Source organism: Rhinopithecus roxellana, chromosome 11 (genome assembly GCF_007565055.1).
Source record: "Rhinopithecus roxellana isolate Shanxi Qingling chromosome 11, ASM756505v1, whole genome shotgun sequence".
Lineage (NCBI taxonomy): Eukaryota > Metazoa > Chordata > Mammalia > Primates > Cercopithecidae > Rhinopithecus > Rhinopithecus roxellana.
Window position 1 is genome coordinate 88,235,176 of NC_044559.1, and position 27,484 is coordinate 88,262,659.

A 27,484-nucleotide genomic window follows, 5' to 3' on the forward strand; every position below is an offset into this window, starting at 1 on the left:
TGGGCAACAGAGCGAGACTCTGTCTCAGAACAAACAAACAAACAAACAAAATTGGGGAACTGACACACGTTAACCAAAGTCACAGCAGACTGATTGATAAGCCAGATTATTAATTTCTTGATCTGCAGAGGAGGATATGGTATGCCTTTCCAGTGATTACTACTACTCGGTAAAACACTCAGCACACACTATACCCTCAGCAGATGTGAATGGAATTACTCCCTGTAGCTTCATATTTCTTAATATACTGACACTCATATTTCTTAATATTATCTCCATCTTTAGTATTATTTCTTGACTTTCCGTTATGATGTTTGTAGGTTTTAAGATTTAGCTCTGTTACAGCCTTTTTATCTTTTTTTTTGAGTCAAACTCTCACTCTGTTGCCCAGGCTGGAATGCAATGGTGTGATCTGGACTCACTGCAACCTCTTCCTTCTGGGTTCAAGCAATCCTCCCGTGTTTCCTCCTGAGTAGCTGGGACTGCAAGCATGTGCCACCATGCCCGGCTAATTTTACTTTTTTGTAGAGAGAGGGTTTCGCCATGTTGCCCTGGCTGGTCTTGAACTCGTGAGCTCAAGGAATACACCCACTTGGCCTCCCAAAGTTCTGGGATTACAGGCGTGAGCCACCGTGCCTGTCCTCTTTATCTTCCTTACAATTTTTGGTGAAATCAGTAGGCGATGTTTACAATACCGTGTTATTACCACTGACTACAGAGCCACATTGTGTGCTATGATTATCTTTTCTGTTTTGAAATAACTTTGCTTTCCCTGGAACCAATAATCATGTTTTTAAAATGTGCTTTATTTTTTGTGTCTATCACTAGTATCTTACAAATGTTGCAATAGACAGGTCATAGGTCTTTTAGCTATTCTTCTAACCCTTCAAGTACAGTTCCAAACCTAGCAGTTGCGTTTTTCTTTTCCTGGAGATCTCATTTTAGCAATCTTCCATTTTCCTGTTCCCTTTGGAGCTGGCAGTTCTGCAGGTCTGGTGTACACTTGTCAACTTGGGACTTTTCTTCTGTGCTAAATTTTCTGTGCCTTGGATTCCACATTATTGTTTCTCTTGGTTTGTTCGGTTTGCTTTATTGGAGCACATGCTCTAGAATGCATAGAAGGAAAAGCTTTTGAGTCTTTGCATGTCTGAAAAAATTTTTATTCTTCTCTTAGACCTGATGGGGAGTAGTTTTTTATCTTCATGTGGCAGAAAATTGCCCTCTGGTTTCCAAGACACAGCCCACTGTATTTTTTTTTTTTTTTTTTTTGAGACAGAGTTTCTCTCTTGGAGTTCAGTTGCATCATCTTGGCTCACTACAGCCTCTGCCTCCCAGGTTCAAGCAATTCTCCTGCCTCAACCTCTGAAGTAGCTGGGATTACAGGTGCGCGCCACCACGCCCAGCTAATTCTTGTGTTTTTAGTAAAGATGGGGTTTCTCCATGTTGGCCAGGCTGGTCCTGAACTCCTGACCTTAAGTGTTCCACTCGCCTCAGCCTCCCAGAGTCCTGGGATTACAGGCATGAGCCACCACGCCCAGCCCAGAATGACTCTTGAAGCCAGTCTGAATTAGAGGAATGGGAAAATAAATGCCATTTTTAGATGGGAAGAATGGCAAAGTCACTCTGTCAAAGGGCATGTCTAAAGAGATTGGAAGCGTGGCCGGGCGCGATGGCTCTCGCCTGTAATCCCAGCACTTTGGGAGGCTGAGGCAGGCGGATCACGAGGTCAGGAGATCAAGACCATCCTGGCCAAGATGGTGAAACCCCGTCTCTACTAAAAATACAAAAAATTAGCCGGGTGTGGTGGCCAGTGCCTGTAGTCCCAGCTGCTCGGGAGGCTGAGGCAGGACAATGGTGTGAACCCGGGAGGCGGAGCTTGCAGTGAGCTGAGATTGCACCACTGCACTCCAGCCTGGGCGACAGAGCGAAACTCTGTCTCAAAAAAAAAAAAAAAAAAAAAAAAAAAAAAGATTGGAAGCATTATTGTGTCCATTTTTGCCCATTTAAGGTATTTTTTTCTCCATTTATTGTGTTAAGTACTTGGTGGGCCCTTTCATTCTAAAGACTTAAATTTTCCTGTTTTGAGCTATTAAAAAAGAATCTTTGATAATTTCCTCTAATTTCTTGCTTCTCTTTCTGAACCTCCTGTTATTTTGGTGTTTGATCTTTTGGCTTAATTCTCTGAATTTTGTTACTTCTTCTCTATTTTCTCCTTCCTTGTCTTTTTTGTTCTACTTTCTAGGTAATTATTTTTCCATTCTGTTGAATTTTAAAATTTCAACTGTCATGTTTTCAGTGTCTACGAGTTCCTCTGTTCCTTTTTTATAGCCTCCTCTTCTCCCTTAATGGATGTGACATCTTTTATATTCCAGGGTATTAATGGTTTTTAAAAATATCTTTCATCTGGTCCCTTTGTTGTCTTTTTTTCTTCCATGCCCCTTTTTTCTCTCCTTTTTGAAAACACTTTTCATCTTGGAGTTTTTCTTCTGTTTTCTAATCATTGTAGGCCTTCATTCATATTTAGGAGTGAGGAGGACGCACACAGACAGACATTTGCAAACTTTGTGTACCTGGGTGCAGCTTGATGCCTGAGAGTGCCAGCAGGCAGCAAGCACTGATGGAAGGTTCCCAGATAATGGTGTGTCCTCTGGGGTTGCTCACTTTCTGCCCAGAAGAATCCTTTAATCTGTCTGTGTTGTGGGAGCAGGGTGGGAGGAAGGGGACTAGGGGTCGCAGTGTTCAGTTTGACTTTCTTATAACTTCTCATCATAGTCCAGTCCAGCGTTTCACCCCCGTATTCATCTGGGCCGTTGTGTACCTGAACCCTCTTGAGTTCATTTTTTCCAGAGAATAAATCTGCTGCCCAAAGGGGCTGAGGAGGATTCGTTGCTAAGGTGTGCAGGGCAAGGAGATGGATGTGTCTCACTGCTCCCTGGATGGACATCAGAGCTTCAGTTCCATGTTCCAGGATAACTCTAAATTCTAACCTCTTGCTCCTTGACTTATCCCTCCCCTTGGCTTTCTGTTTTCCAAACTGTGGTTGCCATCTTTCTTCTATGGTTGATTCCTTTTCACTTAGTATTGTCCTTGGGATCTTTCCGCTCACTTTAGTAGAGTTTCCAGAGGGAACATAGAGATAAAAGCACATGTTTAACCAGAATCTTCCCCTTCCTTTTCCTTCTTTAGTCTTTGCATAACTGCTATGTTGGTTCTTACAATTATTTTTCTCAATGATATGAGTTCTTCCCAGGCTAGTTATTCGTACTTGTGTGTTAAGGAGGGGCCAGGGTGGTGTTCTGAGTCTTCCCTCTGAGTTCTTTCGGCCTCTGATTCCCTCTAGGCAATGAAGATGAGCTGCTGGGTGGCCCTTTTCAGCCCTTGTGTTGCAGGTGATCAGCGACTAGCTGGGGCTAGTGATGTGGGTAGTAAGAAGAATTTACCATGATAGTTGGATGTAGAGAAAGGCAGATTTATTAGAGAAAGTATGAAAATATGTTGCAAGGGTGCAATGGGCAGGTCAGCAAGAAAGTAGCTGACTGTGGGGAGACAAAGGCTTGCTGGGGATTTTATAAGATGGTATTTGTGTTGTGTCCTGAAGAAGGCTTTGTGCAGTATTGCAGTGAGCTCACTTGCCTTTTTCTATCAGTTGAGGGTCCAGTGATAGCTGGGCATGGAAAGATAGTGAGTTATCTGTGCAGGGGGGCTGTGTGTCCTGGACTGTGAAAAAAGGCAGACTTACAGCTTCTCTGCCTTGTCTTTTTGCTGTCCCCTGCTCCCGCCAGTCCAACTCCTTTTCCCTAATTCGGACTCCACACCTTGCTTTGCTTCTGTCTTCTTCAAAGACAGTGTGCCTGTTTATTTTCCCCTCTCTTACCCTTTGCTGTGGTTCAGTCTAGATCCAGAATTAATTCCTGACACCAGCCCGCACACTCTGTTTTCATTGTGCAAAGAAAAGATTCTTGGTTTTGCCCCCAGAGTAGTTCCATCATCTGTGTAGACAGCTCTTCAGACATTCGCTTCTGGTGTCTTTCCTTATCCTATTCAGTCTTCCCTTTCTTGACAAAACTTTCTCACATACTGAGTTTCAGAGTCTAGATGATTCTCAGTGTTATCAGAGATGGAGTTTTTTTCTCTTTCCCTCGTTTTTAATGATACCTGAGAACAGGACAGAAGGGTTTTATTCTGTCAGCTCTTCATGCAAGTGTACTCTCATTTATTTATTTCTTCTTTTTCTGAGACAGAGTCTCGCTGTCTTGCCCAGGCTGTAGTGCAGCGGTGCGATCATAGGTCACTGCAGCCTCAAACTCCTGCGCTCAAGGGATCCTTTTGCGTCAGTGTCCTGAATAGCTGTGACCACAAGTGTTCTCCTCTACACCTGGCTAATTTTTAATTTTTTGTAAAGACAGAGTCTCTGTGTTACCCAGGCTGGTCTCAAACTCCTGGGCTTAAGCAGTCCTCCCATCTCAGCCTCTCAAAGTGCTGGAATTATAGGTGTGAGCCCCCATGACTGGCCTTGTTCTCCAATTTTAAGGCTTTCATTTTTATTTATTTGTTTGTTTGTTTGTTTGTTTATTTATTTATGTATTTTTGAGACGGTGTTTTTTGTTGTCATCCAGGCTGGAGTGCAGTGGCATGTTCTTAACTCACTGCAGCCTTGACCTCCCGTGTTCAAGTGATCGATCCTCCCACCTCAGCCCCCAAATAGCTAGAACTACAGTCACATGCCACCTTGCCCAGCTAATTTCTGTATTTTTTTGTAGAGACAGGGTTTTGCCATGTTGCCCAGGCTGATCTCTACCTCCTGAGCTCAAGCGATCCACTTGCCTCAGCCTCCCAAAGTGCTAGGATTATAGGTGTGAGCCACCACACCTAGCCTAATTTTAAGGCTATTTTAAACATTTACTCAGTACCCCTGAAATTAGGACCACACAGTACCCAAGTCCTTTTCTTTCTTGATGTTTGTTTGTGTTTTTTTAGGGACGATCCACCAACACATTCTCAGCCAGACAGTGATGATGAAGCAGAAGAAATACAGGTTGGTACCAAATAAAATAATCTGTTCTATAGACTGTTGTAATTTAAATGATCTCTGAGATGGTTCTGACTTTTAGATCTTATCTTACATCTGATAAAATGAGAAATTGCATGAGAATCTTACTTTGACATATATTTCACATATACTCTGTGTTCAGGAAAAGATGTCTTTAGTTTTTACATGGAGCACTGCTGGTTGAAGCCCAGTGCAGTATTTAAATTTAATGTTTTGTTTTTTCCTCTTTTTCATGCAGTGGTCTGATGATGAGAACACAGCCACGCTTACGGTAAGAGCACAGCAGACTCAGCGTGGGGCCAGCCTCACACTGTCACACAAGGGTTAGTGCCAGGGTTTAAGTGCGTACCTCTCTAAATTCCTAGTTAGTCGCCATTTCATATGTTATTTTCCCTGTGGGCTGTCGTTTTTATTTTGAAAAATGACTTGAAGCTTCATTTAGCAGGCAAACATGATCTGCCCTTTTCCCCTTTAATTGCAAAGGAAATATTTCGAGTGCATATTTGATGCCTTGACTTATTTCTGTTAAGCTCTGATGCTCTGCAAGAAGGAATTATGCCTAACGTTAAACTCTGAGATTCCCAAATCTCTGGAACATAAATTAAAGTGAAAATCTGTATTTCCTTATTCAAGTGTATTTATTTATATTTAGTTAGTGAGTTATTTTGTTTGTTTATTTTTGAGACAGAGTCTTGCTCTGTTGCCCAGGCTGGAATGCAGTGATGTGATCTTGGCTCACTGCAACCTCCACCTCCCAGGTTCAAGCTATTCTCCTGCCTCAGCCTCCTGAGTAACTAGGATTACGGGTACCTGACACCAAGCCCGGCTAATTTTTGTATTTTTAGTAGTGACAGGGTTTCACCATGTTAGCCAGGGTGAACTCGAACTCCTGACCTCAGGTGATATGCCCGCCTTGGCCTCCCAAAATGCTGGGATTACAGCTGTGAGCCACAGCGCCTGGCCTCAAGTATATTTAAATGGCATAAAAATTACTGTTTCTTTCAAGCGAGAGTAGAGAGATATGTGACTTTTACCAGTGTTTTACATAAAAATGTAGAAGTTATCAAGCATGTTACAGTGTTTCAGGATAAGAGTGCCATTGTGAAAGTTAACCTAAAATTTTTTAAATGAAGATATTTTTAAAGGAGTGAGTGAAGCAGATGATCTATTTCTAAAAATAGGTGAACGAAACTCCTCATACCTTGAGTTAAAAGGGAAAGGTTTTTAGTGAAACTCCTTACAAGTAAATGTAAAGGCAGAAATATAGAAAACCAGCTTTGTGGGAGGGTTTGTTCTAATCTAGCTCTAAATAAGAAGAACTTGTTTATTTTAATGAAAGAGATATGATTGCCAGGGTAGAAGAAAAAAAAAAGAAGTGGAGCTGCTCAAAACTGACATGTTGCTTTAGGTGTAAAAAGGGAAGCCTGCCAGCAGATGCCTAAGTGGAAAGTTCGCGTGTTTCATTTACTCCAGATGCCATTCAGATCACTCTCCTTTTATGAAAATTCCATTCCGTGTCATGTAAATGTCACTTATCTGCCATACTCGGGCACTAAACTGGATTCTGTGAGATGAACACAGATGAGTATGATTTGATTTCCACCATTAGGGAGTTTGTAAACCAGGGGAAAGGTGACACAGGCAGCGGGAGATGACAGTGCTGTCAGATCAGAGAGAGTAGTTACAGCTGAGGGCACCAGAATGCCTGACAGGACAAGTGGTATCTGACCTGAATCTTAATAGTGGTGGGGAGTATCAGTATCAACTCGTTTTTAAATATGTATAGATGGGCCTGGCGCGGTGACTGACGACACCTGTAATCCCAGCACTTTGGGAGACCAAGGCGGGTGGATCACTTGAGATCGGGAGTGACCTCACATCTGACTGACATGGTGAAACCCCGTCTCTACTAAAAATACAAAAAGCTAGCCAGGCATGGTGGCAGTCACCTGTAATCCCAGCTACTCAGGAGGCTGAGGCGGGAGAATTGCTTGAGCCCAGGAGGTGGAGGTTGCAGTGAGCCAAGATTGTGCCACTGCATTCCAGCCTGGGTGACAGAGAGAGACTCTGTCTCAAAAAAATAAAATAAAATAAAATAAAATATGTATAGATGATAGATACAACAATTAATAATATAAAGGTGTGTGTGTGTGTGTATTTACCAAACTGTGTTCACTAAGAAGTTTTAGAATCATTGACATGTAACATCCTGGTAGCAGTGAGCACACCTGATGCCTTGATCTTGGTTTCTAAATACCAATCTCCACTAAACAAAATTGAAGCTTCTTGGAGATATTCCGGACTTGGGTTGGGAAAGTAAAAATGAGCCTGCAACAGCCTGTGCCAGGAACTATGGCAGTGCTGAAACAATGATGGGAAATGACAAAAAGATACCAGAAGCCAGCTTTGGGCTCTCGTGTCTAAAAATATGAGCATCATAACAAATACAGTTTGAGCATTCCTAATCCCCAAATTCAAAATCAATAATGCTCCAAAATCCAAAACTTTTTTAAAAGACTGGGTGATCTCACTGTGTTGCCCAGACTGCACTCAAACTTCTGGGCTCATGTGATCCTTCTGCTTCAGCTTCCTGAGTAGCAGGTACTGCGGGTATGTGCCACTATGCCTAGCTCTCAAAACTTTACGAGCCCTGACATGACACCACAAGTGGAAAATTCCACACCTGACCTCATGTGACAGGGATAGCCACAATGTATGTGCATAACCCAGCTCATTCAGCCTCCCCAAGGGAAAATGAAATTACCTTCAGGCCATGTACATGAGGTGTATATGAAACGTAATGACTTTTGTGTTTAGATTTGGGTCCCATCCCCGTTATGTGTATGCAAATATTCTGAAATCCAAAACACCTCTGGTCTTACCCATTTTGGATAAGGGATACTCCGTGTGTAGTAGTAGGAATAGGTTATGACCTATTGACTAAAATAAGAATTGCTGATCCCATAGTGACATACATAAGTGATTAAATAAGTGGGGAGGAAAGGAAGCTTGTCTTTATGGTAGTAAAGGCACTAACTAATACATGTAGAAGGAGTGATGGAATTAGGAATTACTATTTGGCAACCATGGTAATAATATTTGATTGAATAAATGCTAAAACTGATGGGTGAATATACAGTGAGAAAGAGGATATTTCCATCTTCTCAAAGTATCTTCACCCAAATTACTTACTGTTTGCGCAAAGGAAAAATAGTAATGTTACCATGGAAAGACCTGGCAGCCAAGTGATCAGTATTAACCTCGTCAGTGACGGGACAGACCTGTCACGCATGCCTCCCGATACGATGCATGGGAAGGACACCACCTGTCACAGCTGCACAGCCTGAGTCTACTTGGGAGGAGACATCCAACAGACTCAACTTCTAGAAATTGTATAGAGTAGTTGCCCTGAACTTTTCAAAAACGTCAAGGTCATAAATGGTAAGAACAACAGAGAGAGGAACTGCCACAGATTGAAGAAGATATAATCTTAGAGACCTGATAACTAGATTTAGTCCATGATTCTAGCTAGACTGGATGCCTGGACCAGAAAAAAAGTTTCAATTTTTTTTTTCTGTAAAAGACGTTATTTGAACACTTGGCAAATTTTGAATAAGATCTCTATTGTGTCAGTGTTAGTTCCCTGATTTTGATAGATAATTTATAGAAAATGGTAAAAATCATGACTCATATAAAACTCTTTAATGCACTGTTGAAGATGTTATTTAACGCATGAGGGAACCAGACGTTAGAACTGGTTCAAAAGAAAATCCAAAGAAAAGTTATATTTGTAGATCAGGAATATTGAAATAGGTATATAAATGAGGCAAAACTGGTTTTGCCTCCCTGCAGTATGGGAGAAAAGACAATTGGACGCCTTCCAGGTGAGACAGAAATTACATGTCCATAAGAATTAGTTCATGTCACTATCACTTACCTAGAATTTGCCAGGTTGTAAAGTAGCTCACAGACCTGGCTAAAAACACATAACCTAGAAGATTGTACTGTATATAAACAGTACATAGGCTTCCACTTCAGACTGTGCATAAACTTTCTATAATTTAAATTTGCTTTAGGATTCTTATGGTAGGTTATCCTAAAGTTGAGTAATTTTGAGGATTTGAAGGAACTGATCACATCTTTTAAAAGGCATACATATAAAGTAATCCTTAGATGTCAAGTTCTATGGGATAGGAAAATGAAATTGCTTTGTCTTTGAAGGTTGAATCCTTTCGTGTTGTAAAGTTTGTGCAGCAATGCCATTCGTAGGAAATACTGCCAGTGCCCATCTCACAGGAGTGGGGTTTACGGCTAGAGCGGTAGGGGAGCCAAGTCAGCCGCTTCAGGCAATTATAAGGAAATGGCCTCCCATAAATCATAATTGCTTTGGGTGGGGAGAGATGAATGGAAAATCAGGGACTCAGTGCTGCTGTTCATTTTGAAAGCCTCTCTAAATTACTCTAGTCTCATTTCATGTGTCTAAGCTGAAGTCGTCTAGTGGAAGATAGATAGAGGAGCAGCCAATCAAGTAATTAAAAGATACTGTTATTAACCAGGCTAGAGGTCAGATTTATCTGTAACAGAAAGAAAGGCAGCCTAATTGGGCCTTAAGCTCTCATTTTTCTTCCCTAGCCTTTTGCTCAAAGCTGTTTCTTGTTTTGGGGGATATATGACCATGTTTTAAAACTCATTTCTTTGGTCTTTTCTCAGACTCTTGTCACAGTTTTTTTCTCTCACATAGCTGGGTTAGATCTTGGGGATCCACATAACTATTTGATGTAATCTTGAATGTGTAGTTTAGTTAAGTAAAGATGTAGTCTGTCTTTTTTTTTCCCTATGGAAGAAGTTGGTTACTGGATTTTTTTCAAAACTCATAGTTGCCCAATAGGGGGCAGCAATCCACTTTACAGGATATAATAAAAATTAATGACCGCGTGGAGAATCTGTTAATGTTTTTGTTTTCTTCTGCCTCTTGAGGGCCCCACTTCCCCCTCTCTTACTTACCTTTTTTCTTGCTTATGTCCATAAGCTTCTGTGATAGTGACAGGACATTATGACATCAGGCTTAAGTTCCTGTGTAACAGCAGTACACTTCCGGGTTGAAACAAACATACAGAATATTTTGGTCACTTGCTTATATAAAATATACATTTTTAAAATCATCCAGAAAGGAAAGAACGTTATAACTTGACCGAGCTTCAGATTTTGAGTTTTGCTTGTTTTAAAACACGTCTGGAAATAGCAGTGTTTAAATACAGTTTGCCGCGTCATTTATTTTTCATTGTCTCTGTGGCTTTGGGGGATGCTGTATGTCTAGGACTCTCCCTACAAGTGGGAGGGCTTCGAGCTCTTCAAGCAGGGATGTTATTTCTGACAACTCTGACAACTGGAGTATTGCTACAGGTGATATTCCACCTGTCTCTTTTCTCTTGATGAATACTTGTTTTACGTCGGTGTACAGAGAACCATTCATTCCTTCCTCACATCCTCAGAAACCTAGTGATTGTCATTTCAGCTTTGCAGGCTTTGATTGTCTGGAAAATGCCATTTAAGCAGCTGATTATTTTATTTCTCTTTTTGGTAAATGTACTTGATCACTGATTTTATTTAGCTGAGTTCGGAAATTCTGATAGTAATTTGTATTCTAAATTCTGTTTAAACACCCTCAGCTATAACCTTGAGATTTTGATCCTGTTTTCCATAGATACTGTGATGATATTGACGTACCCAATGATTTCTTCTCTCTCTGTAGGCTCCAGAATTTCCTGAGTTTGCCACTCAAGTCCAGGAAGCTATCAATTCCCTCGGGGGCAGTGTCTTTCCTAAGCTTAACTGGAGTGCCCCAAGGGTAGGACCACATAAGTAATTCTCTTACTGTTTGAATGTTCTTTGTTTTGCTGTTTATTTCATTTCATACCCCTACAGAGGGTCTAATTATATTCCTAATTCTAGGAAAAATACCGTGGAATTTATTATTAATTTCCCTCTACTATTTTACTTTCCGGATTTTGCTATACACTTTCCTGGGTCTGTGAAATACCATATATTCTGCCAAAGGTAGTTTCCACCTCCTGTGTTGCTGATTGTTTTAGAATTCTGAGGAAATTCATACTCTGCCCTTTTCAGAAACATGCCAAAAAATTTTTAGTCATGTTCCACTGAGCTTTGTGTCTACTTTGCATTTGCCTTTTGTTCTTATGTATGAGACATTTACCGTTTAAAGTTGTAGTGGTTCAGAATAGCTCACCTCCTTCTCTTTCAAATTTGATAGATGTTGGTGTAACAGCTCCAGCTGCCAAAGTTCAGGTGTTTGGCTGCCACTCCCCAGAAACGGGAAAGGTGGAAATTGATCTCTCTTTTCTTGGAGAGTAACTGGTCAAGCTATTTCTTTACCACCTTAATCTTGTAGCCAAAATGTCAATGTTTCTGACACTTCATTTTCTTCTCTTCTACTATCAGTAAGAAAAACATTGGGAAGTACTTAGGCCTGGGCTGAAATGTGAGGACCCTGACATCTCAGTGTTCGTAACCGAGTGTCTGAAATGCAATGGTGGTGGTCTTTGCTGTTAAGCATAATTTAACATTTGACAGTACTGCTAACATTTACTTGACTTTCTTCTTTAAACCCTTGAGGTGATATGCATTATTGATTTTGTTATAGGCCTGAGCATTCGTAGCAGCCAACATGGAATATGGACTAAATAGCATGTGCTTCATTCTTTAGGATGCATATTGGATAGCAATGAATAGTTCTCTGAAATGTAAAACCCTCAGCGACATCTTTCTACTTTTCAAGAGTTCTGATTTCATCACTCGTGACTTCACTCAGCCGTAAGTATCTCTTCTTCTCTCATGTCAACAGTTTCAGTATTTGTGCAAATTTCTCTATAGATGAAATTCCATTACTTGTAGTACTATTATAAATCCCAGCTCCATATAACAGAGCTATGTCATATTGCCAAAATGACCTGTTAAAGCAAATCTTTCTTTTCCCTTTATAGAAAATAGCATATAATGAATATCTGAAAATGTTAAGGACTTTCTGTATCTCTGCCCATTAATCATTTCAGTAATTTTTTTCCTGTTATAAAACTGATAAATGTTTATCATAGAAAAGCAAAATTAGGGATTACAGCTAAATAAAAACAGGAAATATAAAAGCACTTATGACCAGGAGTGGTGGCTCACACCTATAATTCCAGCACTTTGGGAAGGAAAGACAGATGGATCACCTGAGGTCAAGAGTTCAAGACCAGCCTGGCCAACATAGTGAATCCCCGTCTCTACTAAAAATACAAAAAAGTAGCTGGGTGTGGTGGTGTGCACTTGTAGTCCCACCTACTCGGGAGGCCAAGGCAGGAGAATTGCTTGAACCTGGGAGGCGGAGGTTGCAGTGAGCCGAGATCGCATGCCACTGCACTATAGCCTGGGCAACAGAGCGAGACTCCATCTCAAAACAAACAAAAACAAAAAAGCACTCATGATCTTGCCACAATTGGTTCTTATACTTCTAGAATTCTATCTATAAATAAATATAAATATATCTATCTCTACCTATATACAGAGTTTTTAATGGGATCCTACAGTTTGTACTTCTTCTTCTTTTTTTTTTTTTTTTTTTGAGACGGAGTCTCACTCTGCCGCCCAGGCTGGAGTGCAGTGGCCGGATCTCAGCTCACTGCAAGCTCCGCCTCCCGGGTTCACGCCATTCTCCTGCCTCAGCGTCCCGAGTAGCTGGGACTACAGGCGCCTGCCACGTCGCCCAGCTAGTTTTTTTTTGTATTTTTTTTTAATAGAGACGGGGTTTCACCATGTTAGCCAGGATGGTCTCGATCTCCTGACCTCGTGATCCGCCCGTCTCGGCCTCCCAAAGTGCTGGGATTACAGGCTTGAGCCACCGCGCCCGGCCAGTTTGTACTTCTTTTTTTTTTTTTTTTTTTTTTTTGAGACAGGGTCTCACTCTTATCACCCAGGCTGGAGCGCAGTGGCGTGATCTCAGCTCACTGCAACCTCTGCCTCCTGGGTTCAAGTGATTCTCCTGTCTCAGCCTCCCGAATAGCTGGGACTACAGGCATGCACCACCACACCTGGCTAATTTGTTATATTTTTAGTAGAGACAGGGTTTCACCATATTGGCCAGGCTGGTCTCGAACTCCTGACCTCGTGCCACCTCGGCCTCCCAACGTGTTAGGATTACAGGTGTGAGCCACCATGCCCAGCCTATAGTTTATATTTCTTAGTAGGCTGCTTTTGCACTTACCAGTGTGACATCATTACATGTCTAAATTCGTCATTATTTTCCATTCCCTTAATGCTGCGCCTCTGGAGAGCTGTAGCATAACATATTTGACCCACCCGCTGTTCTTCAGAGCTGCAGTGAATATCCTTGAGCTAACTCTTGGTGCAGTCTCCTAAGTTTTTCCTTAGGATACGTTTCTAGAAGTGGAATTGCTTTGTTTCTTTCCTTTGCCAGTCACTCTATAGCTAAAGAATTTGACAGTGCAGTCAGTGTTGTAGGCGGACGGAATGCCTGCCCTGCTGAGCCGCAAGTGCTCTCTTTATGCTGCTTCTGTTGTCTTCAAATAGCAGCTATTTTTCTAGGTTTCTCTTCCTGTCACATCTTAAACACACCAGTTATCTCAGTTAAACTCATCTTTAAACTGACCTTTAAAGCATATCACAGAACCTAGAAGCAGGAGCACGAGGGTGAAAATCTTGTATAAGCATGCCACCTCCGCCCTGTCCAGTTGAGTTTGTCCTGCCAGTTCCTTCCATTTCAGACTCGAATCCTTTTTTTGAAGTAGATCCTGGCGTGATCACTACATGACGGTCATGCATCAACTCTGGCGTCTGAGCTGTGCAGCTTGGGCATACGGTTTTAGTATTATTATATTGATTAAAGAAAAGGAAGTTAAGTAACCATCAATGAGTGTGGTTGTATTATATTATATTACATGTTTACTGTATAAGGATTTTACCTGTATTGGTAGTTCTAGTTTTATAGAAAAAAAGTGTGTGTGTGCGCGTGTCTGTGTCTGTGTGTGTGTGTTTAATAGAGATGGGGTCTCACTATGTTGCCCAAGCTGGGTCTCAAACTCCTGGGCTCACGTGATCCTTCTGCGCCTGACCAAGTGTTGGTTTGACATTCAATTGTCAACCCTCTGGTTGTGTTGGCACAGGTGTTGGTAGTCTGTTTTAGTAACCAGTAGTGTTTTCATTCTAGTAGCTACCCTCTGAAAAGTAGAACAAAGTTGTGCCTCTTTTTTCTGTTGGAAAGCTTCTTGACATCTAATGCTTCAAGACGTCTTAAAATATGTTACACTGAAAATACCGTCTACTTGATAATTCAACTGATAAGAGTTTTTATTTTGAGACGGAATCTCACTCTGTCACCCAGGCTGGAGTGCAGTGGTGCGATCTTGGCTCACTGCAACCTCTGCCTCCAGGGTTCAAGCAATTCTCCTGCCTCAGCCTCCTGAGTAGCTGGGATTACAGGGGCATGGCTACCATGCCCGGCTAATTTTTTTTGTATTTTAATAGAGACGGGGTTTCACCGCATTAGCCAGGATGGTCTCTTCTCCTTACCTCATGATCTGCCCGCCTAGGCCTCCCAAAGTTCTGGAGTTACAGGCGTGAGCCACCGCGCCCGGCCATGCCCCGCTAATTTTTGTATTTTTAGTAGAGAAGGGGTTTCACCATGTTGGTCAGGCTGGTCTTGAACTCCTGGTCTTGTGATGCCGCCCACCTTGGCCTCTTAAAGTGCTGGGATTACAGGCGTGAGCCACTGCGCCTGGCCCTGATAAGGATTTTTATATGCCTTTAGTGTCAGTTGCAGTGAGAGTGGGAAGACACCTTTGCCTTTCCAGAACTAACTATAAACTGCTTTTAATTCTGAGGCTGATGTTTTTTAAATCAGCTTTGTGGTTTAATGATCAACTGCCTCCTCTTAAGCTACGTCTTGCTTTTTATCTTTTAACTGATGTTCCAGTGGATGGTATGAATAATAGTCTGTTGTTTTGCGTTTTGTACTTTTTGACTTTTGCATGGCAAGGAAGTTAAATCAGCAAGTGAGTTTGAGGCCTTGGATTTAGAGTGTTTACCCACAGAATGCCATCCTTCTGCTATTATAAATAATTGGGAGTTGGCAGGAGCAAATACCAAGCACTGGGCTTTCAGCCTTTTAGCTGGGCACCACTAATGTGTCACTTTGTCTAGAAATAATTGTTGGTAGTTGCTTAGCAATTAATAAATCAGTTGCATAACAGGAAGTGTTGCCATCACATAAAAATTCCTTGTTGATAGAACTCATTAAAGATGAATGTTTGTCACAAAGGCCTTGAAGAGCTCTTGAAAGATTAAATTAGGAGTATAGTTCCTTAGATTGGACAGGATCATATCAGTGATCTAACCCTTTCCTTCTGTAGGTTAGAAAATTGAGGCCTAAATCTGTTCAGTAATTTGTTCAAGATCCCACAGCTAGTTAATAAAAGCTAAAACCAGAATATAATTTTAATAACACCATTCTAAAAGTTCTTTGTACTTTCACTTAATAAAGTTATAGATTCATTCTTTCCAAAATACTTCCCATTAAAATATTAGATAATAGAAGAAAACATTTAATTTACAATACATAGTTATATATAATGTGTATAAAGTTATATAACATAAAAATGAGATTATGTTGTTTACACTATTTTGAGGCTTGACTTGACAAGAAAACAAATATATTACAGTCAGAATTGCGAGTTAACAGAAGCCGAAAATAGCTTACACTCGGGATTTTAAAAAATATATTATTTAAAGAGGAGTCTGGAGATTGGGTATTTTTAGGAATACTCAGTGGCTCACCAAGGTCGCCAGGAACCCATGCTCTTTCAGGCCCTTTCCTTCCGCAATCCTTGACTTAGTGGCCTGGTCTTTGGGTTTCTTACCTAACGGTTAAAAGATTGCTGCTACAGTTCCAAGTATCTATCATACGAAGACATGACCGTATCTCAACCAAAAACAGGAGGGGTAGGTGTGTTTCCTCTCATTCTTTTCTGTATGCGAACGAGTAAAGCATTCCTGGAGGCCTCCTGGGAGACTTCCTCTCAGCCCTCATTGGTCACAGTTACCCAGCCTAATCCAGTAGCTGGCAAAGGGAGCAGAATTGCTGTGATTCGTTTAGATCAAGCTTGTCCAAGCTGCAGCAGCCTGGGATGGCTTTAAATGTGCCACAACCCAAATTCAGAAACTTTCAAACATTATGAGATTTTTTTTTGAGATTTTTATTTTTTAAATTTTCATTTATTTTTTAGCTCATCAGCTATCGTTAGTGTATTTTATATGAGGCCCAAGACAATTTTTCCTCTAATGTGGCCCAGGGAAGCTAAAACTTTCGACACCCCTAGTTAGACCAAGGTTCTCGACATGAGATGCATCAGGGTTATCCAGAGAGTTAGATGAAACACAGGTTCCTGGGCCCCAGGGTTTCTGGTCCAGCAGGCCTGGAGGGGGGCTAAGCTGATCATTTCTAACCTGTTTCCAGGCAATGTGGTTGCCGCTGGTCCAGGCCCGTGCCTTGGCTGCTTAGATTAGTCAGCACATGCATCCCAGGGATTAGAGAGGGAACCAGGAAGCACAAATGCTCCCAGCATCTGAACAATCCAGGTTCCATTGGACAGGCTGAAGATGGGAACCCTGGAGGGTAGACAGCCAATACTGTCTCCCTGCCTAGAATGTACTCTAGAATATTAATTACTGCTTTTTTCTTTCCTGTTCTTCAAATGGTTACTGTAGACAAAAAGCTTTAAAAAGTGGAGGTTGACATGACATGTGGCTGGGTGCGGTGGCTCACATCTGTAATCCCAGCATTTTGGGAGGCCGAGGTGGGTGGATCACGAGGTCAGGAGTTCGAGACCAGCCTGGCCAACATGGTGAAACCCCAACTCTACTAAAAATGCCAAAAAAAAGAAAAAAGAAAAAAAAGAAATATGACACGTATAAATGTGTTGACTGTATTATTTGCCAAGATATAAACATTCTATGTGATTAAACTTGCTGAGTCACAGGCTGCTTTCATTATTTTATTGTGACTTCAGTGGGCTAAGTAGACAAGAAAAAATTTTGATACTCAATTGGCATTTAGAAAAAGGGGCTGAGTGAGTGAAAAAATAAATTTGTTAATTGTTTCTCTGAGGGGCTCATGATGAAGGAGAAATATATTTGACTGGAGATCAGGGAATTTGATTTGTCTTTTTTAAATTTTTTTGAGATGGAGTCTTCCTCTGTCACCCAGGCTGGATGCAATGATGTGATCTCGGCTCACTGCACCCTCCGCCTCCCACAGTCCCAGACTGACTCTGACATGCTCATCACTGGATATGCTACATCTGCCCTCTTTTTTTTTTTTTTTTTTTTGAGGCAGAGTCTTGCTCTGTTGCCCAGGCTTGAGTGCAGTGGCGTGATCTGGGCTCACTGCAAGTTCTGCCTCCCAGGTTCACGCCATTCTTGCCTCAGCCTCCTGAGTAGCTGGGACTACAGGCGCCCGCCACCGCACCCGGCTAATTTTTTGTATTTTTAGTAGAGATGGGGTTTCACCGTGTGAGCCAGGATGGCCTCGATTTCCTGACCTCGTGATCTGCCTGCCTCGGCCTCCCAAAGTGCTGGGATTACAGGTGTGAGCCACCGCGCCCGGCCCGTTTGTCCTCTTTCAGTGTGCAAAATATTTCGAACAACATGAGAGAAACTGTGTGTTGATTATAATTATTTATTTATTTACTTATTTTATTTTATTTTTATTTTTTTCTTGAGAGGAAGTCTCACTCTGTGGCCCAGGCTGGAGTCCAATGGCACGATCTTGGCTCACTGCAACCGCCGCCTCCCAGTTCGAGCAATTGTCCTGCCTCAGTCTCCCGCGTAGCTGGGACTATAGGCACGTGCCACCATGCCCGGATAATTTTTATATTTTTAGTAGAGACAGGGTTTCACCATGTTGGCCAGTCTGGTCTTGAACTCCTGACCTCAAGTGATCCACCTGCCTCGGCCTCCCAAAGTGCTGGGATTACAGGCGTGAGCCACTGCACCCAGCCTAATTATAATTATGAATTCCACAAAAAATAGCATGTCAGTCTGAAGGCATGTTCAGGGCATAATAAATATTCCTATTTATAGTTAGGCCATTTGACTGACAGAAAACTAAGGCTTGTTTAAGCTGAGGATGATTTGGGTAGTAATAAAAGAAAAAAATATGGCACTCTTTTTATTTTATTTTATTTTTTGGTAAAATTATTTCAGTGTTTATTTTGCTTCTGAGTAAAGACAAGGGATGTGTAATTATCTGTCATTGACGTACACTGTGTATTTCCCCCTGTATTTTTTTTTTTTCAGTGGCTTTGTGGAAACAGGTAGTGTTTGGTTACATGGATATGTTCTTTAGTGGTGATTTCTGAGCTTTTGGTGCACCCATCACCCAAGCAATGTACACGGTACCCAGTGTGTAGTCTTTTATCCCTCTCCAATCCTCACCCTTTCCCGAGTCCCAAAAGTCCAATGCATCATTCTTATGTCTTTGCGTCTTCATAACTTAACTCCCACTTACAAGTGAGAACATACGATGTTTGGTTTTCCGTTCCTGAGTTACTTCACTTAGAATAATAGTCTCCAGTTCCATCCAGGTTGCTGCGAATGCCATTATTTTGTTCCTTAAAAAAGAAAAAAAACAACACTCTGATTAGTCATCATTACTACTTAAGCATATTTCTTTAGTTTGGGGGTAGAATATTTTTTCTTTTCCTTTTTTTTCCTTTCCTTTTTAAAAATTTGTGTCTGTGACATTGCTTTCCAAAATTCCTGTTAACTGGCTAATGTTAAAGTGTAGTGAAAATATGCTAGCATAATTTCATAGTAGCTTTCATCACAGTAGGGCTTTGGGATTTTGCTTTTTTTCCTTCGGAATAAAATCTTTGCTATTTTTTTTTTTTTTTTTTTGAGACGGAGTCTCGCTCTGTCGCCTGGGCTGGAGTGCAGTGGCCGGATCTCAGCTCACTGCACGCTCCGCCTCCCGGGTTTACGCCATTCTCCTGCCTCAGCCTCCCGAGTAGCTGGGACTACAGACGTCCGCCACCTTGCCCGGCTAGCTTTTTGTATTTTTTTTAGTAGAGATGGGGTTTCACTGTGTTAGCCAGGATGGTCTCGATCTCCTGACCTCGTGATCCTCCCGTCTCAGCCTCCCAAAGTGCTGGGATTACAGGCTTGAGCCACCGCACCCGGCCGCTATTATTATACCTGAGAATTCTTTTAGTTTGCCACTTACATTGTAAATAATGTAACATTACTTAATCACATTTGTGTTTATTTTAGAATTTTCATAGCTAGCTGGAGTAACTAGAATTATTCTGCCAAGAATTTGAACTTCGAATTCGACGTAAGAGCCTCCTTTTGGCTTAGACTACAAATTAGTGACTTTAATACCACATTCTGTTGGTACTTTGTTGAAATTTTCAGTTAAAGAAATCTTCCAAATTAATGTTAAATACTAACCCAGGAAAAAAGTTTGAGGAATTTTTCTTATTGGTGGTGGTGGTTTTTTTGTTTTTGTTTTTCTTGAGATGGAGCCTTTTTGTCGTGGGAGACGTGCTGAGTCCTCCAGTGACCTTGGTGGGATTCAGGGTAGCCACACTGAGTTTTCCAGCTGAAGCCGTGGCCCTGAAGGCCATGCTTGGGGTCCAAGCTGCTCCAGTTTGATGCTTCCTTCCTTTTCCCTATTTCTTCCTTTCCCCAAGAATGGTGCAGACTTCCTGCTGAGGCCTGTAGTTGGTGGATAGGCATCTCCTGGCCCTTTTCCCAAGAACCTCTTACAGAGCTTGAACTGCAGCTACTCCTCAGAATAACCATTTCTAAAATATGGGCCGGGCACGGTGGCTCACGCCTGTAATCCCAGCACTTTGGGAGGCTGAGGTGGGCAGATCACCTAAGGTCGGGAATTCGAGACCAGCCTGACCAACATGATGAAACCCCTTCTCTACTAAAAATACAAAAATTAGCTGGGCATGGTGGCGGACGCCTGTAATCTCAGCTACTCGGGAGGCTGAGGCAGGAGAATTGCTTGAGCCCAGGAGACGGAGGTTGCAGTGAGCCGAGATCATGCCACTGCACTCCAGCCTGGCCAACAGAGCGAGACTGTGTCTCAAAAAAAATAAAATAAAATATGTGTCTAGTCCCTATCTTGGACACTTCGGATTGGAATCTCTGGGGAAGTGTTTTGAAAAATCATCTCATTCCACTCTCTCATTTTCAAACCTGTGTTCTAGAAGCTCTGACACACCCTGAGGTTCAGCGTGCAGTAAGTAGTTAACTGAATATAAAGACAGGGAAGAAAAAGGGGTCTGACAAGTTGTCTACAGATTTGATTGAATAAAACACTTTAGAAATCGCCCAGTACCATCTGCCATTTACTGCTGAGGCAACTGCGAGCCAGTCCCAAAAGGTAATTGACTTTTCTAAGATGAGAACATACTAGTACAGAGCCCAAGGTCCTGATTGTGATTTTTTTACCTCTGGTCTATTGTTTCTTCTGTTTATTGGAATGTTTCCCTTTTCTCCTTATGTAGATTATCTAATCTAAAATATTTCACTTGTCTCTATACTGGATATGTATACAAAAATAATTTTCTTTCTTTTTTTGAGACAGAGTCTCACTCTATTTCCCAAGCTAGAGTGCAGTGTTATGATCTCAGATCACTGCAACCTCCAACTCTTGGGTTCAAGGGATTCTCGTGCCTCAGCCTCCCAAGTAGCTGGGCTTACAGGCATGCGCCACAATGCCCAGCTAATTTTTGTGTTTTTAGTAGAGATGGAGTTTCATCATGTTGGTCAAGCTGGTCTCAAACTCCTGACCTCATGATCCGCCCACCTCGGCCTCCCAAAGTGCTGGGATTACAGGCATGAGCCACCGCACCCAGCCCAAAAATAATTTTCTTAAATAATAGAAAACATGTAGTGGAAAGCTCTAGATACGTGTAGTACTTATCAATATGCTGATCCTTGGGGGCGAAAGGGCATTTTTTTAAAGGATAAAAATAGTTAATTTTTATTAACTTGTGACAGTTCATGACCTTAATTTTTGAACAGAGTCTCACTCTGTGCTAGAGTGCAATGGTGTGATCACAGCTTATTGCAATCTCAAACTCCTGAGCCTAAGTGATCTTCCCGCCTCAGCCTCCTGAGTAGCTGGGATTACAGACGTGAGCCTCCATGCTTGCTAATTTTTATATTTTTTGTAGAAGCAGGACCTAGCTTTGTTGCCTGTCTGGTCTCAAATTCTGACTTTAGGCAGTCCTCCCACCTCAGCCTTCCAAAGTGTTGGGATTACAGGTGTGAGCCCTGTGCCCAGTCTTTAATTTTTATTAACATAAAATAACTAATAAGCTTAATTTTTATTGAAATAATTTTTCATCGAAAGCTGGTTTTCTAGTTTTAGATTATTACTCCTCAAGATAATGTACTGTTCGTTAAGTTAGTTTGATTTGAAGTAAGAGATTTTTGCTTTCCAGAGAAAAACTAGGTTGTTTTTAGGTTTTTTTTTTTGAGACGGAGTGTCGCTTGGTCACCCAGGCTGGAGTGCAGTGGCAGAATCTTGGCTCACTGCAACCTCCGCCTCCTGGGTTCAAGCAGTTCTCCTGCCTCAGCCTCCTGAGTAGCTGGGACTACAGGTGCACACCACCAGGCCTAGCCAATTTTTTTGTTTTTTTTTGAGACGGAATTTCACTCTTGTTGCCCAGGTTGGAGTGCAATGGCGTGATCTCGGCTCACCACAACCTCTGCCTCCTAGTCCAAGCGATTCTCCTGCCTCAGCCTCCCATGTAGCTGGGATTACAGGCATGCACCATCACACCCAGCTAATTTTGTATTTTTAGTAGAAACGCGTTTTCTCCATGTTGGTTAGGCTGGTCTCGAATTCCCAACCTCAGGTGATCCGCCCGCCTCGGCCTCCCAAAGTGCTGGGACTACAGGTGTGAGCCACCGCGCCTGGCCACGCCTGGCTAATTTTTGTAGAGGCAGGGTTTTGCCATGTTGCCTAGACTGGTCTCAAACGCCTGAACTCAAGCAATCGGCCCACCTCAGCCTCCCAGAGTGCTGGGAGTACAGGCGTGAGCCACCGTGCCAGCTCTGCTCCCTCCCTTTCAGTGAGTCACCAAGTGGTCTTGCTCCTGCCTCTACGCTTCTCCTTTCTCTGTCCACTCCCATTCCCATAGTTAGACCCTCATCTCCGCGAGGCTATTGCAGCAAGCCTTCTACCAGGTTTCTCTGCCTCCCACGTTGCCGCCTTTCCCCTGAACTGTCCAACACCATTATGCCATAGTGATACAGATTTAAAAAATGTTTTTAAACCCCTGGTACCTGTGAACACAGTGATGTTCTTAACGCCTAAATGGAATGATCTCCCTTGCATACTTGAAGATTTTAGGGCTCCCCATTGTCTATATAATGAAGTCCAAGTGCCCTGGGTGGGCACACAAGGCCTCTCATGGCCTGGATGCTTCTCTTTGTCCAGAGTTTCTGTCCAGCTCCATCTGTTGCAGTTCCCCCTTGCGTCCTGCACTCCATCAGAGATGATCTCCTCTAGTTATTGAATGCTCCGTGAGATCTCTCACTGCCCTCCCTGCCTTAGCACGTTTGTCTGTACTTTAAATGCGGACCCCTTCTTGACTACCGCTCCCCTCCGACACACAGCAGCCAGCCAGTCAGTTCTTCCTTGGTGCACACTGTTTTTTCTCCAGTGTGTTTAAAATTGTGTGTGCTTTTCAGCTTTCTCCACCAGACTAACCTCATACAGAACGAAGGAGTCTTCATCATTTTAACATTCCCAATGCCTAGCCCAAGCTTTGGCGCAGGTGGGCATTTAATAAGCGATATGAAACATTGTTGATGAAACTGAGGATTTTTAGAGGAGGAAGCAATATACTTAATGGAGGGCTGAATGAATCTATCCGAGTTTTAAAATGGCACGTGGGAGATGGATTCAATTACCTGTGTGGCTTTCGATGGCCAACGTTACATTGAGGGAGAAGTAGGCTGCTGGCTGCACTGTAAGATGCGCACAACGGGAACGTGTACAATGACAGTGCCTTCTTCCCCTTGTTGAGAATCGGGGGTTAGACAGGTTGAGTCTTGGTGTGGCCACTGAATTTCGGCTGTTCTGGGTATTAGTTTCTTTGGCTTTTGACAGAAAAAATGGAGATTATACTATGTCTATGGTTATAATAGCTCATAACATTGTTTATTTTAATTTTTGTGGGTACATAGTAAGTGTATATAGTCATGCAGCAGATGAGATGGGTGTTTTTTGATTTTTGGGTTTTTTTTGAGATGGAGTCTCGTTCTCTCGCCCAGGCTGGAGTTCAGTGGTGCTATCTTGGCTCATCGCGACCTCTGCCTCACAGTTTTAGGCAATTCCCCTGCCTCAGCCTCTCAACTAGCTGGGTTTTCAGGCGTCCACCACTACAACCGGCTAATTTTTATATTTTTAGTAGAGACAGGGTTTCACCATGTTGGCCAGGCTGGAGTCAAACTCCTGACCTCAAGTGATCTGCCTGCCTTGGCCTCCCAAAGTGGTGGGATTACAGGTGTGAGCCACTGCACCCATCCTGGGGTACATTGCATGTTTTGATACAAACAGGCCATGCCTAATTATCACATCATGTAAAATGGGGTATCTGTTCCACTCAAAACATTTATCCATCCTTTGTGTTACAAATGATTCAGTTATACTCTAGTTATTTTAAAATGTACAATTTAATCGTTGTTGACTATAGTCACCCTATTGTGTTATCAAATACTAGACCAACTATAGAAATGATCCTGGAAAGTACGGTCTTGCTCATAACATTGTTTTGAGGATTAAATGAGTTAATATCTCAGGGTGCCTAGGCTAACGCATAGCATTGAATAAGGCTTAATAAATGTTGATCGAATTTGAGTTAGTCGCCTGTTTCTGGATGCTTTTAGTAAAACGTTACTTTCATGTTAAATATAAGTTACGTGTGTACATAAACTGACACCAGTAACAAAGAGATTCAGTTGCCTTTTCCTCTTCCAAAGGTTTGTTCATTGTACTGATGATTCTCCAGATCCGTGTATAGAATATGAGGTAAGAAGCTTATTTTCCTTGATAATCGTAGATGAAGATGTGTTGAGAATTGCTATTTATTCTTAAGTGAAATGAAACGAATGAAGTTTCTTGGATTAATTTCTTTGGGAACCTAAAGCCACTGAAATTTTAAATTTATGAAATATACACATAAAAGGAATATATTATGTATAGAATATATATACTAAATATATGTATGCAGTATACACTTGCTCCAGGTTATATACAGACACCTTTAACAAAACAAACACCTTTTTATGCCTCACAGCTGCACCTCATTGTTTCAGCATTTTACCATTTTTTATATTGTTCACTACCTTACAAATAACTTACAAGAATAAGAGGATAGGCCAGGCACAGTGGCTCATGCCTGTAATCCCAACACTTTGAGAGGCCGAGGTGGGTGGATCAACTGAGGTCAGGAGTTTGAGACCAGCCTGGCCACCATGGCGAAACCCCATGTCTCTACTAAAAATACCAAAGTTATCTGGGCATGGTAGTGGTCGCCTGTAATCTTAGCTACTCGGGAAATTGAGGCTGAAGAATTGCTTGAACCCAAGAGGTGGAGGTTGCAGTGAGCTGAGATGGTGCCATTGCACTCCAGCCTGGGTGACAAGAGTGAAGCTCTGTCTCAAAAAAAAAGAGGATAGTGAAAAAACAACTTCATTAGAAATTTTGATGAGTTTAAACGTAGTAAACCTCAATTTTTATTCTAAATTTTCCTAGTTTTGAAACACACACACATACCCTGATCTGCACCAGGTTCTTAGCTACAACTAACTGCTCGACTGTCGTGAATGGATCCGAAACATAACCTTTTTTTTTTTTTGAGACACAGTTTTGCTCTGTTGCCCAGGCTGGAGTGCAGTGGCACGATCTCAGCTCACTGAAACCTCCACCTCCTGGACTAAAGCAATTCTCTGCCTCAGCCTCCCGAGTAGCTGGGGTTACAGGTGTGCACCACCACCACCCAGCTAATTTTTGTATTTTTGGTAGACACTGGGTTTCACTATGTTGACCAGGATGGTCTGGAACTCCTGACCTCAAGTGAAACGCCTGCCTCAGCCTCCCAAAATGCTGGGATTATAGGCGTGGGCCACTGCGCCTGGCCTAACTTTCTTCTAAATGCAGACTCCACGTTTCAGCTCTCATTCCTGGTCCTTCTTGCACTTGCATTGTCAAAATGCAAACTTTCCAAAACTTTGACAACTCATAGTTTGTTGAAAAGAGAATGGTCATCTTTGCTCCATAATTGCGTTTTTACATTTATGTGAAAATTACATTTCATTGTTGGTCTTGTAACACCAATTCGAATTAGTGCAGTAATTTTAAAAATATGTCTTTAGTGTCTGTTTGCTTCTAGCTACTTTTGTACGTATGTACACATGCTTTCAAAATTGGTCTGTTGACTCACTGCGTTGAGTAATTTTTAATGTGTTGACTGTAGATAGACTTCTCTTTTAGGATTATACCGTATGCATGGAGCAGTTAATTTACTAGTTAAGTGACTTCTTACCAAGCTACCAATTACTAGATCTTAGAGTGCTTGTAGGTGAGATTCTTACATACAACTTGTGAGATTTTTTTTCCCTCACTTAATAGCATAGTGTGAGCATTTTCCCAGCTTATTAAACACTTCTATAACTTTAAATAATATAGTCATAGCTATTGCTTCACGCAGCAAACAACTATTAAGTACCTGGCTGTGGTGCTTCTGCCAGGTACTAGAAAGAGACCATTTCCTTAGCCTTTCTCTGAGGCACAGTCTTTTTTAAGAAGTCGTCATCTACCTCCAAGATTTATTTACCAGCAGTTTGCTCTCTTATTGCCATTTTGAAAGACACCATTATCATGTGTGTAAGATTTAAAACCCAGTTTTAAAAGTGTAGGAAAGTGTTACTCTTCAAGTAATTCAAATGAAAAAAGTTGCAAGTAGAATCCGGTGTATTGTTTTCTCCTGTCTGTGTGTATTTAAAATACACACACATACACACGTACTCTCTCTCTCTCTTTATATATAGTTACATGTTCATAGGATAAATCTGGAAAGATGCACAAGAAACCTATAGCACCGGTTGCCTCTGAGGAGAAAGACAGAGGGACAGGGTGGGGGAGAGGGAGAAACTCCCTATGCCCTTCTGTGTTTTGTGAAAATCAACCAGAGTGTATGTATTACCTATACAAAATAGTATTTTGATAAACATTATGCAAATTTTCCAGTAAATTGTGTGCTACAATTGCTTATTTATTTGTTGCTAAGTAAAACCACTGTAGCCTCCCTCTCTCTCTCTCTGTATATACATATATATATATATACACATATATATATAAAATTATGTATGTATATGCCTGTATGGGCTTTTAATAGATAGGAACTGTGTAGTATTTTAGTGTCAGATTCATTTAATAATTACATATTTTTTTTAAAAAATCAGATAATAAGGCTTGACTAAGGGCTTATAATAAATGAAAAATGGGCCGGGCGCGGTGGCTCAAGCCTGTAATCCCAGCACTTTGGGAGGCCGAGACGGGCGGATCACGAGGTCAGGAGATCGAGACCATCCTGGCTAACACGGTGAAACCCCGTCTCTACTAAAAAATACAAAAAAAAAACTAGCCGGGCGAGGTGGCGGGCGCCTGTAGTTCCAGCTACTCGGGAGGCTGAGTCAGGAGAATGGCGGGAACCCGGGAGGCGGAGCTTGCAGTGAGCTGAGATCCGGCCATTGCACTCCAGCCTGGGCCACAGAGCGAGACTCCGTCTCAAAAAAAAAAAATAAATAAATAAATAAATGAAAAATGAAATCAGTGCATTTAAAATTTCTAAGGCATATTTTAAACATGTTTTTTTAAATACATAAAATGTCCCACCTGAAATTTTCCTGATTTTTAGGATGAGAAACTTATTACTATAGTATATGAGAGTTTATATATATATTAAATAATTAATTACAGTAATAAGACCCATTTGTGATTTGGGCCAAGGGTAGAATTGATTGACTAAAATATTGAGAAAATAGTGAGAGAGTTATTTTGGTGATTCATAGTGACAAACCTCAATAATAATTATATCAAAGTAAGGATTACTTCTTGGTACTTAAGGTAGACAAGTTTAGAATTATTTTATTTTATTTTATTTTTGAGATAGCGTCTTGCTCTGTTGCCCAGGCTAGAGTGCAGTGATGCCGTCTCAGCTCACTGCAGCCTCTGCTTCCTGGGTTCAAGCGATTCTCCTGTCTCAGCCTCCCTAGTAGCTGGGGCTACAGGTGCCTGCCACCACGCCTGGCTAAGTTTTTGTATTTTTAGTA

At 41.7% G+C, this 27,484-nt stretch overlaps 1 protein-coding gene and 1 pseudogene across 2 annotated transcripts in view; one reads left to right on the forward strand and one right to left on the reverse strand.

The window, feature by feature from the left end:
- The window catches only part of CDC123 (cell division cycle 123), a 54,880-nt gene that overhangs the window by 11,206 nt on the left and 16,190 nt on the right, over positions 1-27,484 (forward strand). For both annotated transcript variants that reach the window (XM_010366569.2, XM_010366570.1), the window contains exons 3-7: positions 4,978-5,035; positions 5,289-5,321; positions 10,803-10,898; positions 11,775-11,881; positions 24,131-24,179. In XM_010366569.2, the coding sequence (XP_010364871.1) occupies positions 4,978-5,035; positions 5,289-5,321; positions 10,803-10,898; positions 11,775-11,881; positions 24,131-24,179 (343 nt within the window). The remainder of the gene's footprint in view (positions 1-4,977; positions 5,036-5,288; positions 5,322-10,802; positions 10,899-11,774; positions 11,882-24,130; positions 24,180-27,484) is intronic.
- Positions 23,820-23,907, reverse strand: LOC115900642 (annotated as a pseudogene).